This window comes from Phyllobates terribilis, unplaced genomic scaffold, assembly GCF_046119375.1.
Source record: "Phyllobates terribilis strain yellow unplaced genomic scaffold, ASM4611937v1 Scaffold_9__5_contigs__length_417890890, whole genome shotgun sequence".
NCBI lineage: Eukaryota > Metazoa > Chordata > Amphibia > Anura > Dendrobatidae > Phyllobates > Phyllobates terribilis.
The window spans coordinates 33767873-33787535 of NW_027362769.1; the positions used below are offsets into that span (position 1 = coordinate 33767873).

The 19663-nt window shown below is 40.0% G+C and overlaps 1 protein-coding gene across 6 annotated transcripts in view; it reads right to left on the minus strand.

Annotated features, from left to right (window-relative positions):
- ADAM23 (ADAM metallopeptidase domain 23) overlaps window positions 1–19663 on the minus strand; it is a 302022-nt gene that overhangs the window by 152253 nt on the left and 130106 nt on the right. For all 6 annotated transcript variants that reach the window (XM_073646384.1, XM_073646380.1, XM_073646379.1 and 3 more), the window contains exon 6: window positions 8680–8743. In XM_073646384.1, coding sequence (XP_073502485.1) covers window positions 8680–8743 — 64 coding nt within the window. The remainder of the gene's footprint in view (window positions 1–8679; window positions 8744–19663) is intronic.

The window sequence follows — 19663 nt, forward strand, 5'->3', positions numbered from 1 at the left end:
CTGCTCTCAGACATAATATTGCTATTACTGTGGAAACCAGACCCCTGGGGTGCCACACATATATCGGTATTTATTTCAGAATCAAGCCTGGGTCTTTTGGAGTGTATTCTGTGTATCGTCTAGGGTCTGTGTTTATTTGAGGGCTGTACTTATTTTGGATCTGTTTATTCTGGGGTTTGGTTTGGGGGCCTTTATTAAATTTGGGATGTGATAAAGAATATAAGCACTATAGGTGCTTGGAAAGTGGTAAGTTAGCTCTGTTTGGAGATATGGTCAATGTAATTGGCAATGTTATAAACACTTGGGTAATGCCTTCAACACTTCTTCTCAGAACCTAATGTTGTCCATCAAAACATACTGTCCGCATAGCAGAGTCTTTTCTCAGATCTAGGATCTAGTTGTAGACGAGACAACTCTGGAGCATGAGGAGGAGCACAAGGCGATAAGCAACCCATTGGACATCGGACACTTGACTCAGAAATGTGTCTATTATCCCAACATAGACCAGTTATTTCTCCTTTACCTATGACCTAATCGCTCATTTTTAATTAAGATTATGCTTGGTGAGGGGGCTCAATTTTTCCTTATCTGCCTTGTGTAGAGCTCTGCTATTTGAGGCTGTTGCCCAAGCAAACATTCAGCACTTCTTGCTTAGGTTTAGCAGCCCCTTATAGAGATGTATACTGTCACCTATCACAAAACACCGCAATTCTTTGAGCTAAAATAAAATTTTGCTAAATTATTTTACACTTTTAGCAAATAGTACTTAGTACAAACACCCTGCAAGTAATGTCCAAGCTGCAATATGTGCTTTACGCGCTTTTGATTTACTGATAATTTGATACTGTAATACAGCAATTTTTCTTTTTCAATCGCATCTTTATTGAATAATGAATAAATTAAGCGATGTATAGCACTTTGCCAACTTGGTCAATGTGACCTTTTTTCAAAAACGTCTTATGGTTTCACATACGTCTTCCATTGGTGGCCTAACATCTTGTACTTGCAAGGTGGAAGCAAAGCTGAATTTTGGGATCCTGAAAAATGCAGCATAAATGCAGCAAGAAAAGCAGCAACCGGTGTTTTTGCTGCAGCCTTTTAACTACCAATAGATCAGATTTTGGCTGCAGAAAAAAGCAGCATAAAAGCAACATGTGACCATAGCCTAAATCAGATTCCTGACTACATCTGCCCAGGATAAAGAGTGAGACAAAAAAAAAATCTCTATATGTATAATTACGAAAATGACGACAAAACATAAAACAGGGTAACTCAAAAAGGGGACATGCATAATCCAGACACATGTGGAAACAGTTGATAGTAATGGTGGCCACAAAACAGCATTTATATCAATTCAGACAATAAGTATAATTATAATAAAGTGCATAGTGCAGATGTGATACAGACAATAGCTAAGTATGCTATTTGATATCAGTAGTGACCTTCTTCCACCTTCTGTTATTTTTACTATTGATGCTGCGTTATCCTGGGCATTGTGCCATTATATTGTTAGCATGTATGTATGTAGTACTTTACATTGGCGTATCAGTGTCCTCAGTATTCTGAGGCTATCTTTTTATGTGTTGTGCAGTATCCATGGATTATATTGTCAGCACCTAATATTTGTCATCTGTATTATGTACTTTATTATAATTATACTTATTGTGAAAATTGATGCAAACGCTGATTTGTGGCCATCGTTACTATCAGTTGTTTCCACGTGTGTCTGGATTATTGCCTGTCCCTTTCTTTTTGAGTTACCGGTACCTTGTTTTATATACGGTTTGTCATTATTTTAAACAGATTTCAATAAAATAATTTTCTTAATATACAGTACATATAGGGATTTTGTTTGTCTTTAACCTGGGTAGATATATTCAGGAATCTGGTTTATGTAATAAACAATGAGGGTAGAGAAAAGCGATCATTAATAAAACAAAAGAAAAAGAGGCAGTTGCAATCATGGGCTTTGCTTTTACAGTGTGACTTCTCAGAACTAGAGTCGCTTCTATCTTTGGGAGACGTAACCCAAATGGTGACAGGCCATGTACATATTATAAGGAGATATTGATTAGAGTAACAGACAGAGGAAGAAATAGAGGAGAAAATAGAGAATAAAGATGAATAGACATTGAAGGGGAGAGAGTCTAAAACAGTTGGGTGACGAGAAGCTAAATTTTAGTGCCTCAGTAAGTTTCATATATGGTCATATATGGTCTAGAAGACACTGAAACGGTATAAGGTGTCGTTAAGGCTGGCAGAGAGTTACTTCATGATACTGACATCTGTGTATTAGGTCATAGAAAGAGGAGGAATGATCTGTTTCCAGTGAAGTAAAATCAAGCAATTTGTCTCGGTGAATTTGTAAAGAAGCATCCTGGAGTTGTTCCTGCCAAATGATTTTAGAGGGACATTAAAGTGAATCTTTCACCGGGTTTTTGCTACCTCATTTGAGAGCAGCAATAATGTCACAAAAGAGACACTGATTCTAACGATGTATCACTTAGTTCACTGGGTGCAGCAGTTGCTTCATAATCTGAGTTTTCAGATGTAGTATGTAACTTTCTGAGTACATTGTCCATTGACAGCGAGCTGCTTATCACAGGCGGGGGTGTGGTTGTTCTAGCAGTCCTGTGAGCAGTAGTCCGGGCAGTGATAATATCCTGGTGATAAAACCTTCATTGCATTGAAACAACAGCACACAGCATAATAGTGACACGTCACTGAATTCTGTGTCTCAGTTGCTACTTTGTGCTGTCCTCAGATTACATAGCACAAACCTGCATATAGATTCATTTAAGTAAATAGCATACTGGATGCAAGGGGATGGTAATGTCTAGCACAGAGTTTGGATCATTGTCTGTTTAAAGAGCCAAATCAGGACTTTATTAAGTTATGTATCTGCAGGTAAGATAAGAAATGGGTTCTTAGAATGATCAAAGAAAAGTAGGTCTTCTGTCTATGGAGTCAAGTATGTAGCCAAAATGAAATCTCGATGATGACCATAGTCCATACAAAATTTAAGAAAAAAGTCTGAATCTAGTGAAGAACGCTGGAAGGGATTTCGGTGGGCAGAGACTCAAAGAAAAAAGAAACTTTGAAAGTAATTACATTTTTATTGCATTAATATGTCCAAATAAGATATGCAATGAGTTCCATTTACACAAGAAACTTAAAGGGGTGGTCCGAAGGCAAAGCATTTTTCTCCTAACTCCCTATCTACTTAGTTCCATAATCTAAGCTGTTTTCTAATATACTTGCTTAAAAAAAGTCCTACTATTCCCTAGCTACACTATCTAACTGCTTTGTATTTTTTTCCTACTTGCTGTCTGATGACTATTCGCTTGAGTATCACCAGTGGATGCTGGGATGCTAAAAAGGGGGCATCATCAGGGGGAGAGGCCATGGTCACTGTCACAGCCTCTGTCCTCTCCCGGAAACAAAGTGTCATCAGTGAAGCTCGTTTCAGGGGCTGGTCCCTGCTGTCCGAGTGTCTCCCTTGTGCAGTGTCTCCCCCGCACGCAGTCTTCCCCAGTGCCCTGTGCGATGAGCGCAGCGTCTGGTCTGTTGTCTGCTTAGATGAATAATAGTAAGCCGGCAGCAGAGCGGTGTCACTATACCCGACATGCAGGAGAGAGGGCAAACTGTATTTCAATTTGTATAAAGTAGAATATCTTAGATATATTTATATCAAGGTATTTAAGATGGGCTGTTTGTGAGGTATACTGGTAGATTGATAGGAAGGATGTCTAGTTTTGATGTGATGATCTTATAACACAATACATGGCTATATTCTTGCATTAGGTCAACAAGGTACGGGAGGAAAGTGGTTGAAAGTTAGCAAGCAATAAATTATCTGCACGTAACACAATTTTAAACTTTACCGAATGTTAGGGCACAAACAAATTGCAGCAGCCAGGAGTTCAATACAAATTACAAGAGGAGTAGAGAAATTGGGCACCCCTGACGGCTGCTTTTGTGGACTGAAAATGTAGTAGAGGTGGCATGAGAGAGTTTGACTGCAGAAGTAAGATTAGGCCTGGAGGGCTCGAACGAGCTACCCCCGAAAGCTGAGATGTTTTAATGTTGCAAACATCAATTACTCTTTCAGACTAAGCAAAAGCATTTGAGAGTTTTGTTTTGAGCAACATTTAATAGGTTTACTATGTTGTTATCCTCAGGTTGTCTACATGGGACAAATACAACCAGGTCTTGTGTATTAAAAGGTGTAACCAAGCGTTCAATCTGTTAGGAAAAAATGTTCATAAAGATGTCAAATTCTGAATTAGGGAGTGTGATGAGTTTATACTTGGAAAAGTCTGGATGGTCTTTTCCTGGCCTTTCATTTCTTTCTTTCTGGGGTGCAGTCCTGTATCAGTAGTTTCTGCTTGCTACTGATGCATAAATGGTCTGTCAGTGATTGTTATGAAGTCTGTTATCACTATATTAACATATAGAGGACTGATAACTGGTCAGGAGCTGAGAGGGAGAAGGAGAGGTCAGCAGCTAACTGATGTAGAGATATCAAGGGGCTAGAGAGGTAGCTATGATCTCACGAGTTAACTCCTTAGCCTGGTATATATCTACAGTGCATACTGGGCCAGGCTCAGGTAGTCTTTCTCCTTAGGAACAAGCTTAAAACTATGTAAGATAAAAGCTCTCAAACAGGAGAATGACAGCATATAGAAAAAGTCAATTTCAAAAACACTTATTTTCATGCTGTCTAACTAAAGCAATTAAATAACATAAGAACACCATTTTAAGTCTGCCTTTCTTCCATATGCCTTCCAGAAATCAGTTTTATGGTTTATTAAAGGTTAGGGCTTTCATAAAGGTACATAAAGCACCAAAAGTACCTTGGTTTCTGTTCGACTTCATACAGATTTTGTTTGTTTTCTCAAATATCACCATATTCTGTATTATTTCAAAAATCATATTTACAGAAGCTTTCTACCCCTGGAAATATTGCTTTGATGGGAAATATCTCTACATAGATGGCACCTGACTAACTAGACGTTGTATGGCCTCTGGGTACTGCTGTACTGGCTCTGTGTCTGTGTGCAAATTAGGAGAACTGCAATGTTCATCAGAGGCAAACCCCTTTGCCACTTAACTTTTTGTAAGACAGCACATTTCCCTTGAAAAGCAGGTGTTGTAAACATAGTTCATACAGCTCTGTCTTACATCTGTGTAGGCAGGCCATTTGCTGCAGTTTGGTGACTCAAAGGCCACCAACTACTCTAGCAGCTATGCTATGCTATGAAATAATACCTGTTAAAATGTATAGGACCTTTTCATAGATTCCAGAAAAAAATGTATGTTTGCCTTCATATGAAATATATGGCGGTACATTATACATCCATAGCAGTGTGCAGTGATTGGATTCTGAATGCAGTCATATGCTTTATAAAGGAGGTGGAACAAGTTTTTGTTCAACAGTTCCTCGATAGGTGTACAACTTTTTTAGCCGCTGCTTATCACAGATAGCACTTGCAGAGATGATTTAATATGAAGGCCAACGATTTGTAATGGAAAACCTTTCACCAAAGTTTAACTTTGATATTTGACTTTTTCAGTGGCTATAAAACCATATTTCTGGACTTTAATCAATTTTTGACTTATGTGTAGGAAAAAATATGCTGGAGAGAAACTGAAGACAAAACTGACACAATCCTTTTCTAAATAGTTTTGTTCCTGGGGGAATACGTTGCGATACCAAACACATCCCAGTGTGGACAGAACAACTCTCCTCGCAGTGTTTTTCTGGACAGCTCTGATTTTCTATGGATGTCAGAATGGGGAGCAAATGTGCAATTTTGTCACCAGTTGTGTCTGACTAAGGCAAACAGTAAGAGATTAAAATGAAGCCGCTCAGTCCCATACGTGTATTACATATAGCTAAGCTACGTCAGTTTTACAAGTAAGACAAATACAGAAAATCACTGGATGACTTTCAGAAACCTTGATAAGTTCTCAGCAGGAGAAATTGGTGGCTCTGGTCACGTCCTGCTTCAGTGGAAAAAGCTAGCGGCGTCAGTCTACAAGTATGAATCAGCACAATTTTACTGTCTTGAACACTGGAACGCCTATGCGATTTCCCAAGCAGAACATTTGCTGTCAGATATCACGCAGTCGTTCTGAAGGTATAATTTAAACTGGTAAGCAGAAAACTGCACTTAACATCTATGTAGACAGCAGAATTTACAAAAAGAAAAGTATGAGAGAGAGTAACATTTTCTTTGTAATAATGCACAATTCAATCGCTGACTATCACAAAAAGTGATTGTGATCAACACATAAGATATAATGACTGGAGAGAAGGAGAAAATAACATGTACTTAGATTTCAAATGTAAAAAATGCAACTAAGAAATAAACAAACATATAACCCAAGATAGTGTATTACCCAAAATAGAACCCGTGTTTAGGATTACTTTCCTATGGCTGGCTGGTACCTCTGCCCACTATGCAATCAGGGTCCTTAATTTGTAGATTTTATAATTGGGTATTTGTCCAAATATTGTGACTTAACTCCTTCCTGCCACAACCATTTTTTGTTCTTGCACTTTAGTTTTTTCCTAACTTTCTTCTGAGAGCCGTAGTTTTGGCACAATATACCGTATTTTTCGGACTATAAGACGCACTTTTTTCCTCCAAAACTTTGGAGGAAAATGGGGGGTGCGTCTTATAGTCCGAATGTTGGGAGGGTGTATATTTATGTGTGGTGTGGGGGAAGCGGTATCGGTGGAGGAGCGGGGCACAGGAGGCAGCAGCCGCCTACTGCAGCCTACACTGTCCCCGCTGCTAAAGAAAATGAATATTCACTGCGTGTCTGTTTTGGCAAATTGTCTGTTATATTATTTTTCATTTTTTAATATTTTATCATTTCTAAGAATTAAAGGGAACCTGTCACCATAAAAATGCTGTCTAATCCGCAGGCACCATGTTACAGAGCAGGGGAGATGAGCAGATTGATGTGTAGTTTTATGAGCGCAGATTCAGTATACCCTATGATTTTATCAATTAAACCTTTACATGATTAAATCACAATTATACTGAATCTAGTCTCACAAAGCTACACATCAATCTGCTCAGCTCGCCCTGCTCTGTAACATGGTGCCTGCAGATTGGGCGGCATTTTTATGGTGACGGGTTTTTAAAAAAATAGACTTATGTTGCTGTTCTCTGTAGATACCATAAGGTGTCACCAGGCACAGTATAAAATATTTTATATTTGCAAGACCTGATCTTTGCTGGTGCAGAAAAAAAGAAATGTGCCGGTTTTTGTTCAGAAGAGGGGTTTAGCGGTGTGTTAAACTGTAAAGGGGCGTAATTTAACTTTAACTTTAAAGAATTTAAAAAAGAAAACCTTAATTTATTTTTTGAACTATATTTTATATATATTTTAAATCTCCTTAGAGGATTCAAAACTGTGACCACTTAATCCACTGCAATACTTTAGGAAATGTGGGCAATGTCTTTTAGGTAGTGTAGAAAGAGTGTTAGGTTGGCGATGCCTGGATGATGGCTTTATCATCCACTGTTTCGCTACCTTAACGCTGCGAACCAGTTCATTTCAGCTATACATAAAGGACATAATTTCCTGAAAGGAAAAGAGCAACAGCCGTGGTTCATGACACATCCAGTACACTTACAGGGTCAAGAATACAATAGTAACTTTGAACATAAGAATTTGATATTTTAGAAGGGAATTCATTCTGATTTGGCTAAAAGGAGAGCATTCACAGTGAAAGCAAATCCCCCACAGTTGATTTTCCAGTGCGGTCTGCAATATAAGGCTGTGGGTGCACATAACCTCTATTCTCTCAATGGAAAAGCACTGTTATATTGGTCAGCAGTACTTTGACGTGACCCCTCTACTCTCATCATCTCAATATTAACTGTATTTAGCCATGGACAAAGGAAGAGCATTTAAAATCCTTGCAAGTCTGAATAGTCAAATTGCCCTAGCTTGTAAAATTCAGGAGCAAAAATTCTCCCCCAATAACCTTTTTTTTTTTCCGCCTCTAACCTTTTATCCCATCCATGCTGCTCCAGGTTGTAATGCTCTAGGTAAATAAATGCTATCGAATGATAAGTTTATCCGCTTGCCAGTAAATGTTTTATGGGTATTTTGAAAAATTGTACTTATGACCAGCAGGGACATATATTCTAAGAACTTCTACCTGGTGAATATTAGAAATCACAGATACTGTTCAGCTTTTCTTTTCCAGAAAAGTGACTTACACCCAAAATAAAGAATTGCACTAAAAAAAGAGCGAAAAAACTGTTGGCCAAAGATCCTTTAAAAAAAAAAAAAAGAATTGTTTATGCATATCCTATGTAAAATATCTACTTTTAAATAATAATAATACAAAATGATTATTGCCCAATTCTACAGACACATTACATAGAGAAATATTAAAATTTGAGAGTCCTCAGCGGTTGATGGGTTTTAATGGCTAACTGAAAAGATGGCAACAAATAGCCTTTGAGACTACTCAGGTCTCGTCATCAGGCATAGTATATCACAAAATCCAAAGAGTCACATATTTACATTTCATTTTTTTTATACATACATATTTAAAATAACATATAATATACACTATTGTTCTGTGTACATGGTGGCAGCATTTCACGTGCTTTGCATATGGATCAGTGGTTGATGTGGTATACTTACAGAACTGTGAGTTATGTCCACCGGATGTATGGTGTAGGTGTGAGAACCATCATCAAACATTCCGCTAGAAAAGAAACATATTGTTAGATAGATGGTACTATGTCAACTAGATCAAATGGGTATTCCATCATTAAGGGGTCAGAACACAGTTATGACATATTCTGCCATTTTATTCATAGACTCTTCTCTTTAAAATGTCTAGAAAAAGGTCTGTACAAAATGACACTTAAAAGGGGTTGTCCAGGCTTGAGGTTAAAGTCTGCAGTCACCTTATATGACTGCAGACTTTTGAATCCTCACAGTGCACGCACTGCACGCTGAGGATTCTCCGGTGCTGGGATAAGGCTGTCACGCCACCGCAAGTATTCAGTTTACATACATGCAATCACCTGCCGACTAGACGTGTGCGGCCTCGCTCAGTACAGGTGAATAAACCAAGGCCGTGCATGTCTAGTCAGAATGTGGCCGAAAGAATGCAACTCGCATACTTGCACTCACACAACCACTAGCTCCTGTTCGGTGCGTGCTGTAGTCTGGACAACCCATATAAATATATGTCAAAAGAAAACACCAGTAAAAAAGTTTTAGATGGCAGACATTTTTAAAAAAAAAGTCTTCAAAAACATTACAAAAAACTAGTTGAACACAACTTCCAAGAATATGAGTTAAGTTGCAGCTTAAAGTGGTTGCCCTGAACATAAATCAAGGACCTTCACCAATCAGCTGATATCTGCTCTGACAGGTGTAAACAGTTTATGGAACGTATAAAGCACAACACCACAGCATTGTTTATTGGTGCTTCCGAGTATTGTAGCTTATATTCTATTCTCTTGAAGTGAATGGACCAGGTGTCGGATCCTTACCAATCTCATATTGATGACACAGCCAACAAATATGAAAGTCTGGGACAACCCCTTTAAAGTAGTTATTTTTATTTGATTTACAGAGAAAGAAATGCTCTCACACAGAATTTAACATTTTTAAAGGCATGTAAAAAATCCAGTTTAAGCATTTTAGAACATTTTTACAAGTATTTATAGTGCCTTTTTTATTTTGTAACATTTAACATTTTTTGAGGTCCATGTAGTCTATGTGTAGGTCTATGTGAAAAAATGGCAAAAAAACCCCACCATAACCAGAGCATGCTACAATTTAAAATAAAACACCACAAACCACAAAAACACCATAACAATATCAAAATGTTTTGAGTGTTTGTAGATCGTCTTAAAAATCTGTTATAACCTTAAATGTATAATCTGGCTGGAAAATGCTTTGTATGAATCCAGGTTTTGGGATGGGTGTATATGGGGTATGGGTGTATCTATTTGTTGCACATTTTTCTGTGACTGTCCTATACATATGAATTAATCTACTACGGAAACAATCCTATTCATATGTATGGGAAAACTTTTCATGCATGAAAATTTCTGCAACAAATCAGTCATATGAACATATCTAATGTAGCAGTTGCTAACCTTTCTCACCTTGAGAGCCACGTTCAGCTTTGAGAAAATGTTGCAAGCCCTATTCTAGGCAAAAAAAATGTAGAAACCCCAAGTGCGCACCTTTGAAGGTTGTAAATCCCCAAGTGCTCCCTTGTAAAGTAATAGTACCCCTAATGTCCCTCTGTAAAATAATTATGCCCTTTGTGTTCCCGGTTATAAAGTAATACTATTCTTAGTTTCGCAAGTGACCCCTTATAAAGTAATGTATTGAGTAACTCCTTATAAAGGTAATAATCTCCGAAATGCCCCTTAGAAAGTAGTAATGGGCCAGGTGCCCGTTATAAAGTAGGGTTGTATTGTCCCTGATTGCCCCCTTTACAGGTATGCAAATTGCCTCGGTGTTTGGGGCAGTCCAGAGCCTCTCCTCTAGCCAAATCAGTTCTCATACTTTGCACTGATGAGGGTCAACAGCCCAAAACAAAGTGTCTGCAAATTGAGATTCTGATTTGGCTTTTATCCTAAGTCATATTGCACGACTCTTTAAAGGGTTGATTGTGACTTGTAGGATTGCTGCTTGCAATAGGTGGCGCTATAGAGTACAAGTCCTCTTTTTCTTTGAAGAGGCAATTTGCATATTAAATTTCCCAGAGGAGCATTGCACGGCGAATAAGCCTCCTTACCTTTACATGCCAGAGCCGGTATGTCACTCTCCGCAAGGAGAAACGTTACCCCTTAGACCCTTTACAAGTAATAATGTTTTCCGTGGACCCTCTCAATAAGACATAATGCACGACGTGAATGCTGATGCAGTTGAGAGTTGCACTCGTTCGAGCAGAGAGCCCGGAGCCACACATCAGTGACTTGCGAGCCACTAGTTCGGGACCACGGCCCCAATGCTTCTAAAAACGACTGGCGCCTATGCAAAGATTCAGTGGTGTACACACATGTGGCACATTTCAATTATTGATTTCCTACCATTTTAGATATTTTACCACTGATTTAATGCTTCCTGAACCAGTGTGTTTCAAAATTATAATTTTTTTCTGAGGTTTGGCAATGACCCTATATCGACATGCAACAGATATATTTATGGGGAAATAGGACTGTAACTGAACAGAGGAACAAATGGTTGATGTGTGTGTGATTGCTGTACAACACTGTGGAATATGCCACGACTAAATAAACAATGAGTAATACACACATAAATACATGAAGAAGGCTGATAATGATTATTGCAGTTTTGAATGGATTGATTTTACATTTTAGGATTTTTTTCAGCAAATGATTAGTTCACACAAAGGGACACAAATGCACATAATAATTGCCAGAGGGTTCTCCATCTTTGAAGCAAATATATGTAGAAACATCTGCAGTATTGGATTTGCATACACACAATTATTACTATCTTGTGTTTTACTAGTTTTCCTTAGAGGAAAGAAGCCAAATACTAAGCAATGTCAGTTTAATATGTATCATACGGGAATGGATGCATTCAGCTGGAAGTCAGTATTCTTTACTGTCCTTGAGAATGAAGGCTACATTATTAAATGTGTCTAGGGACATTGAAGTTGTAAGACTAGCAAAATGCCCTTTCTAGCTTGAGCGGCATGGGAAGGGTGCTCTTAAAGCTGTATTCCCCGACACAGGCACAGAGGCACATCATTTTGTTAATAATTTATGAGCCTGAAGTCTGAGGTCAGCTCACAGCAACAGCTTTGGCTTTCTAACAGCCGGATGATTCTATCAATGACTGTTTATTTGGGGCTGTTTATGAATTTATTCATCATTTTATTATTACATTTGTTTCTGTAAATGATCAAATAGTTTTGTTTGGATTTTATATGCAACATGGTACTAATAGTTCTGTGAGGGCCGATTTCACACACAGCATTAAGAGGTATTTTATTCTAGGTATGGGACTTAAAGAAGCACTCCTCCCATCAAAGTTTTTATCCTCTTAATATATTGCAGTCATCATATTACAGTGACGACCAAAAGTTTTGCATTTTTTTTAAAAGTGTGATTCCTCCTTCTGTCTGGTTGTTGTGGTGCCATTTCCCTGGTGATGAATTGAAAGTGCATGAAGTTGTCATCATGTAAGACCTTAATTTTAGCCAAAATGCTTTTGAATATACAGTACAGACCAAAAGTTTGGACACACCTTCTCCTTTAAAGATTTTTCTGTATTTTCATGACAATGAAAATTGTACATTCACACTGAAGGCATCAAAACTATGAATTAACACATGTGGAATTATATACTTAACAAAAAAGTGTGAAAAAAACTGAAAATATGTCTTATATTCTAGGTTATTCAAAGTAACCACCTTTTGCTTTGATGCCTGCTTTGCACACTCTTGGCATTCTCTTGATGAGCTTCAAGAGGTATTCACCGGAAATGGTCTTCCAACAATCTTGAAGGAGTTCCCAGAGATGCTTAGCACTTGTTGGCCCTTTTGCCTTCACTCTGCGGTCCAGCTCACCCCAAACCATCTCGATTGGGTTCAGGTCTGGTGACTGTGGAGGCCAGGTCATCTGGTGTAGCACCCCATCACTCTCTTGCTTGGTCAAATAGCCCTTACACAGCCTGGAGGTGTGTTTGGGGTCATTGTCCTGTTGAAAAATAAATGATGGTCCAACTAAACGCAAACCGGATGGAATAGCATGCCGCTGCAAGATGCTGTGGTAGCCATGCTGGTTCAGTATGCCTTCAATTTTGAATAAATCCCCAACAGTGTCACCAGCAAAGCACCGCCACACCATCACACCTCCTCCTCCATGCTTCACGGTGGGAACCAGGCATGTAGAGTCCATCCGTTCACCTTTTCTGCGTTGAACAAAGACACGGTGGTTGGAACCAAAGATCTCAAATTTGGACTCATCAGACCAAAGCACAGATTTCCACTGGTCTAATGTCCATTCCTTGTGTTCTTTAGCCCAAACAAGTCTCTTCTGCTTGTTGCCTGTCCTTAGTGGTGCTTTCCTAGCAGCTATTTTACCATGAAGGCCTGCTGCACAAAGTCGCCTCTTAACAGTTGTTGAAGAGATGTGTCTGCTGCTAGAACTCTGTGTGGCATTGACCTGGTCTCTAATCTGAGCTGCTGTTAACCTGCGATTTCTGAGGCTGGTGACTCGGATAAACTTATCCTCAGAAGCAGAGGTGACTCTTGGTCTTCCTTTCCTGGGGCGGTCCTCATGTGAGCCAGTTTCTTTGTAGCGCTTGATGGTTTTTGCAACTGCACTTGAGGACACTTTCAAAGTTTGCCCAATTTTTCGGACTGACTGACCTTCATTTCTTAAAATAAGGATGGCCACTCGTTTTTCTTTACTTAGCTGATTTTTTGTTGCCATAATACAAATTCTAACAGTCTATTCAGTAGGACTATCAGCTGTGTATCCAACTGATTTCTGCACAACACAACTGATGGTCCCAACCCCATTTATAAAGCAAGAGATCCCACTTATTAAACCTGACAGGGCACACCTGTGAAGTGAAAACCATTTCCGGTGACTACCTCTTGAAGCTCATCAAGAGAATGCCAAGAGTGTGAAACGCAGTCATCAAAGCAAAAGGTGGCCACTTTGAAGAACCAAGAATATAAGACATATTTTCAGTGGTTTCACACTTTTTTGTTAAGTATATAATTCCACATGTGTTAATTCATAGTTTTGATGCCGTCAGTGTGAATGTACAATTTTCAAAGTCATGAAAATACAGAAAAATCTTTAAATGAGAATGTGTGTCCAAACTTTTGGTCTGTACTGTATATACAAATATAAGATATATATCTGTGTATACATAAATATATATATATATATATATATATATGCACACACACACATATACAGTGTTATTGTGAACAGTTATGCAAGTGGAAGATGAAATGATCTTTAAAAGGCTAAAGATGACACATTTCCTTTCTATTTTAGGCAAAAAAAAATTATATTGTCGTCTTGTCTGGTCATTTAATTAAAGAAAACTGACTGCCAAAAGTTTTCCATATACTATTTATTGATCACAACATAGAGAACAATTCAGTATTTCCAATGCCATAACTTAGTATTTTGTAGCATAATCTCTTGCATTAATTACTGCACCACACCGACGGGGCATTGAAGCCACTTGGGTATTCAAGACATCTTGAGGGACCTTGTTCCAATCCATTTGCAAAAAAATCATCTTTATTGCTATGGGTATGGGCCCCAACTCGTTGCCCTAACTCATCCTAAAGGTGCCCTATAGGGTATAAATCAGGTAATTGGCTTGGCTATTGCAACAGGTGAACATTTTTCTTTGCTAACCAATTTTTGGCTAAATTGGATGTGTGCTTAGGATCATTGTCCTGCTGGTATTTCCATCCCCAGCCTACTTTTGTTTTACCATGTGGCAGCATTACATTCTCCAGTATATTCTTGTATGTGGTAGCATTCATATTTCCATCAGTTCTATGCAGAGGGCCAATGGCAGATGCAGAAATGCAGCCCCAACCCATGACATTGCCACCACCATGCTTCACTGTAGGTGTTTGGTACCTTATATCATAACGTTTTACAATTGGGTGGTATATATATAGTGCTTATCTCACTACCAAACAGATTGAGTTTGGATTCATCTGACCACAACACCTTAGACCAATCTGTCTCTTTCCATTGGCTGTGTTCTTTGGCAAACTCAAGTCGGACCTTCCGGTTCTTTGCAGAGATGAAAGGCTTCTTGACTGGAACTCGTGCATTCAACCCTACAGCTCTTAGCCGTCGCACCACAGTTTGGTGACTCACTTTAACCCCATATTCTTCATTCATTTCGTGCAAAATCTATACAGCACTTTTATGGACATCAGATACTGAGTTTTTCTTAATAATGTGATCAACTCTGGAGGAAGTTTTCCGTGGTCATCCACTTCTAGGTTTTTCAACTGTTACATAACCTTCTTATTCTATCTTTAATATACGTTACACTTGACTCTGAGAACAGGTGAATTCCATAGCTATCTCTTTTTGGCCTTCGCCTGACTTCACTCTCAGAATAATAAGCTTCCTGACATCTGGTGATAAATTTAACTTTGTCTTTGTCACGTTTTAACCTAAAAACACAAACATAAAAATAAAATTTAATTTTAGGCAAAATTCGACTACCCATGACAAAATATGCAAAACATTTGGCCCAGCAAATGTTGAAAACTAACACATAAAGGGATAAAGCAATGCCAAACACAATTTTCGTCCTTATAGCTGACAATCATTTGCTTCTGGTTTACTAAAATCACCAGGAAAATGGCATCACAACAACCAGACAGAAGTAATCACACTTTTAAAAAAAATGCAAAAAACTTTTGGTCACCACTGTATATAGGACTGTGCACTTACAATTGCTCATTTTCCCTTCTACCCAGTTAATTCTTCTGTTTTCCATTAGGTCTATGACATCATGTGATTAACAACTGACTAGCTGAATCCTTCGAAGCTCTATGTAGAAACAGGAGGTCAATTTTCTCCACAAAAGTCCCGACAAGGGGGAGGAGGTAGCAGTTGGGTCAATAGTTGAAGAGGGGAATGAGTCACGCAGGGACAAGAGACTTCCTGTTTCTATATAGAGCAGAGAAAAGAGAAGAATTAGCTGAGTAGAAAGGCAAAATGAGCAACTGTAGGTACACAGTGTTATATAATATGATGACTGCAGTATATTAAGAGGATAAAAACTTTTATGGGAGAGTTTCTTTAAGACTGTCCAATAGAAATCAATAAATACTGTCACCAGGTCAAAAAATTGAAAGTTTTTGTTCGTATTTTCTTTCTACTGCTCTCCTGAGTACAAGCAGTCACCAGATTATGAACTAAATACCTTTGGTAGCTTTGTTCACAATCTGGATATGTATTTAATTTGGAACAGGATTAGGTTAAAAAAAACTCGCCACCCACCATATGGCTCTCTTGTTTCTGTCGTCGGGCACGCTGCATCTCCGGCCTCTACACTATAGGCCAGGACTTATGGCCGCTTCCAAGACGGAGCTTACTGTGTGTCATAAGTAGTGTTGAGCCACCCCCGTAGTGTTCGGGTTCGGTTCGGTTCGTCGAACACCGGGATGTTCGAGGAACTGTTCGTCGAACTGTTCGTCGAACACCTTAGAACACCGTCGAACACCGTTAAAACCAATGGCAGGCAAACAAAAACACATAGAAACACATAGAAAACACCTGCAAAGGTGTCCAAAAGCTGACAAACTGCTCAGAAGACACTCTCTTTAAAAAAGCCGGCCGGCAAATTCAGCAGCGGCATACACCGGTACCCGACAATTTAGACAAGAAGGAATAGAGCATCACACATAGATTAGATAGATAGAAACATGTCAGTCACACATATAAGAAGCACAGTGACAGTGTTGGTTACTGCACTTGTCATTTAGTGTAAAGGATTTATTAAAAAAAATATTAGTGTTTTCATGCACCGTCTCTTTAAAAAAGCCGGCCGGCAATTCAGCATCTGTACCCGACAATTTAGAACAGAAAGAATAGAGCTTCACACATAGATTAGATAGATAGAAACATGTCAGTCACATATATAATAAGTACAGTGATAGTGTTGCTTACTGTACTTGTCATTTAGTGTAAAGGATTTATTTAAAAAAATAATAGTGTTTTCATGCACTGTCTCTTTAAAAAAGCCGGCCGGCAATTCAGCAGCGGTACCCGACAATTTAGAACAGAAAGATAGAGCATCACACATAGATTAGATAGATAGAAACATGTCAGTCACATATATATGAAGTACAGTGATAGTGTTGGTTACTGTACTTGTCATTTAGTATTAAAATAAAGGATTTATTATTAAAAAAATTGGCGTGGGGTTCCCCTTAATTTTAGGCTCTAGCGGAGGTTAAGCAGACGGCTGGGGCAGATGTTTGAAGCCTGGGAAGGGGGTAATACCCACGGAGCTTCCCAGGCTACTAATATCAGCCCCCAGCTGAATACATAGCCTTTACTAGCTATTAAAATGGGGGACCCCCCCCAAAAAATGACGTGGGGTCCCCCCTAATTTAATAGCTAGCAAAGGCTAGGCAGACAGCTGGGGGCTGATATTAATAGCCCAGGAAGGGAGCCATGAATATTGGCCCCCTCCCAGGCTAGAAACACCAGCCGTCAGCCGCCCCAGAAATGGCGCATTCATAGGATGCGCCAATTCTGGCACTTAGCCTCGCTCTTCCACGCTGCCCTGGTGCGGTGGCAGGGGGTAATAGGGTTGGGGTTGATGTCAGCTTATAATGCCAGCTGACATCAAGCCCAGGTTAGTAATGGAGAGGCGTCTATAAGACACCCCCATTACTAACCCCATAGTCAAAGTTAAAAAAAACACAAACACCCAGAATAAAGTCCTTTAATTGAAATAAAGACACAATCCTTTATTGTTCTAAATTAAACCATACTTACCATCACGCCCATTCCAGCTGAAGCCAACGATCTCCTGCAATAAAAGAAAAATAATAAAGCAACCTCATCCTTACCTTTCCATGGTTCCCACGACAGCTTCAGCTCTGCTACATCGAGATGACAGGCTGGACCGCAGCAGAACGCTGCCATCAAGCCTCTCATCCCGCAGACACTGAGAAGCGCAGGCTTGCTTGCGCTGCTCAGCGTCTCTCTGTGACGACATCCAGATGAGCCGAGTTCATGTCCAATGAACTCGGCTCACCTCATGCACGTCACTGACAGCGTGGGAAAATTCTCACGCTGAAGCGCTGATTGCAGGAGAATTTTCCCACGCTGTCAGTGACGTGCAGGAGGTGAGCTGAGTTCATTGGACATGAGCTCACCTCATGCACATCACTGACAGCGTGGGAGAATTCTCCTGCACTCAGCACTTCAGCGTGAGAATTTTCCCACGCTGTCAGTGACGTGCATGAGGTGAGCCGAGTTCATTGGACATGACCTCGGCTCATCTGGATGCCGTCACAGCGAGACAGTGAGGAGCGCAAGCATGCCTGCGCTTCTCAGTGTCTGCGGGATGACAGACTGGATGGCAGCGTTCTGCTGCGGTCCAGCCAGTCATCTCGATGTAGCAGAGCTGAAGCTGTCGTGGGAACCATGGAAAGGTAAGGATGAGGTTGGTTTATTATTTTTCTTTTATTGCAGGAGATCGTTGGCTTCAGCTGGAATGGGTGTGATGGTAAGTATGGTTTAATTTAGAACAATAAAGAATTGTGTCTTTATTTCAATTAAAGGACTTTATTCTGGGTGTTGTGTTTTTTTTAAATACTTTACTAGAAATTCATGGCGGTCATGTCTAATACTGGCGTGACCCCATGAATTTTGGGCTTGGGGCCAGCTGATAATACCAAGCTGGCCCTAACCCCTTTATTACCCAGTGAGCCACCGCACCAGGGCCCTGGATGAGTTGGGTACAGCGCCAGAAGATGGCGCTTCTATGAACGCGCCATTTTCCGGGGTGGCTGCAGACTGCAATTTGTAGCGGGGGGGGGGCCCAGAAAGCTTGGGCCTCCCTGCGCTGCAGATTCCAGCCCCCAGCTGCCTAGTTGTACCTGGCTGGACACAAAAATAGGGCGAAGCCCCACGTACTTTTTTTTTAATTATTTCATGAAATTCATGAAATAATTAAGAAAAAAAGGCCTTCCCTATATTGTTGTGTCCGGCCAGGTACAAATAGGCAGCTGGTGGTTGGGGGCAGCCCGTTCCTGCCTGCTGTACCTGGCTGGACACAAATATAGTGCGAAGCCCCACTTCAATTTTTTTTAATTATTTCATGAAATTCATGAAATAATTAAGAAAAAAAGGGCTTCCCTATATTGTTGTGTCCGGCCAGGTACAAATAGGCAGCTGGTGGATGGGGGCAGCCCGTTCCTGCCTGCTGTACCTGGCTGGACACAAATATAGTGCGAAGCCCCACTTCAATTTTTTTTAATTATTTCATGAAATTCATGAAATAAATAAGAAAAAAAGGGCTTCCCTATATTGTTGTGTCCGGCCAGGTACAAATAGGCAGCTGGTGGATGGGGGCAGCCCGTTCCTGCCTGCTGTACCTGGCTGGACACAAATATAGTGCGAAGCCCCACTTCAATTTTTTTAAATTATTTCAGGAAATTCATGAAATAATTTAAAAAAAATTGACGTGGGGCTTCGCACTATATTTGTGTCCAGCCAGGTACAGCAGGCAGGAACGGGCTGCCCCCAACCACCAGCTGCCTATTTGTACCTGGCCGGACACAACAATATAGGGAAGCCCTTTTTTTCTTAATTATTTCATGAAATAATTTAAAGAAAATTGACGTGGGGCTTCGCCCTGTTTTTGTGTCCAGCCAGGTACAACTAGGCAGCTGGGGGCTGGAATCCGCAGCGCAGGGAGGCCCAAGCTTTCTGGGCCACCCCCGCTGCAAATTGCAGTCCGCAGCCACTCCGGAAAATGGCGCGTTCATAGAAGCGCCATCTTCTGGCGCTGTACCCAACTCATCCAGGGCCCTGATGCGGTGGCTCACTGGGTAATAAAGGGGTTAGGGCCAGCTTGGCATTATCAGCTGGCCCTAAGCCCG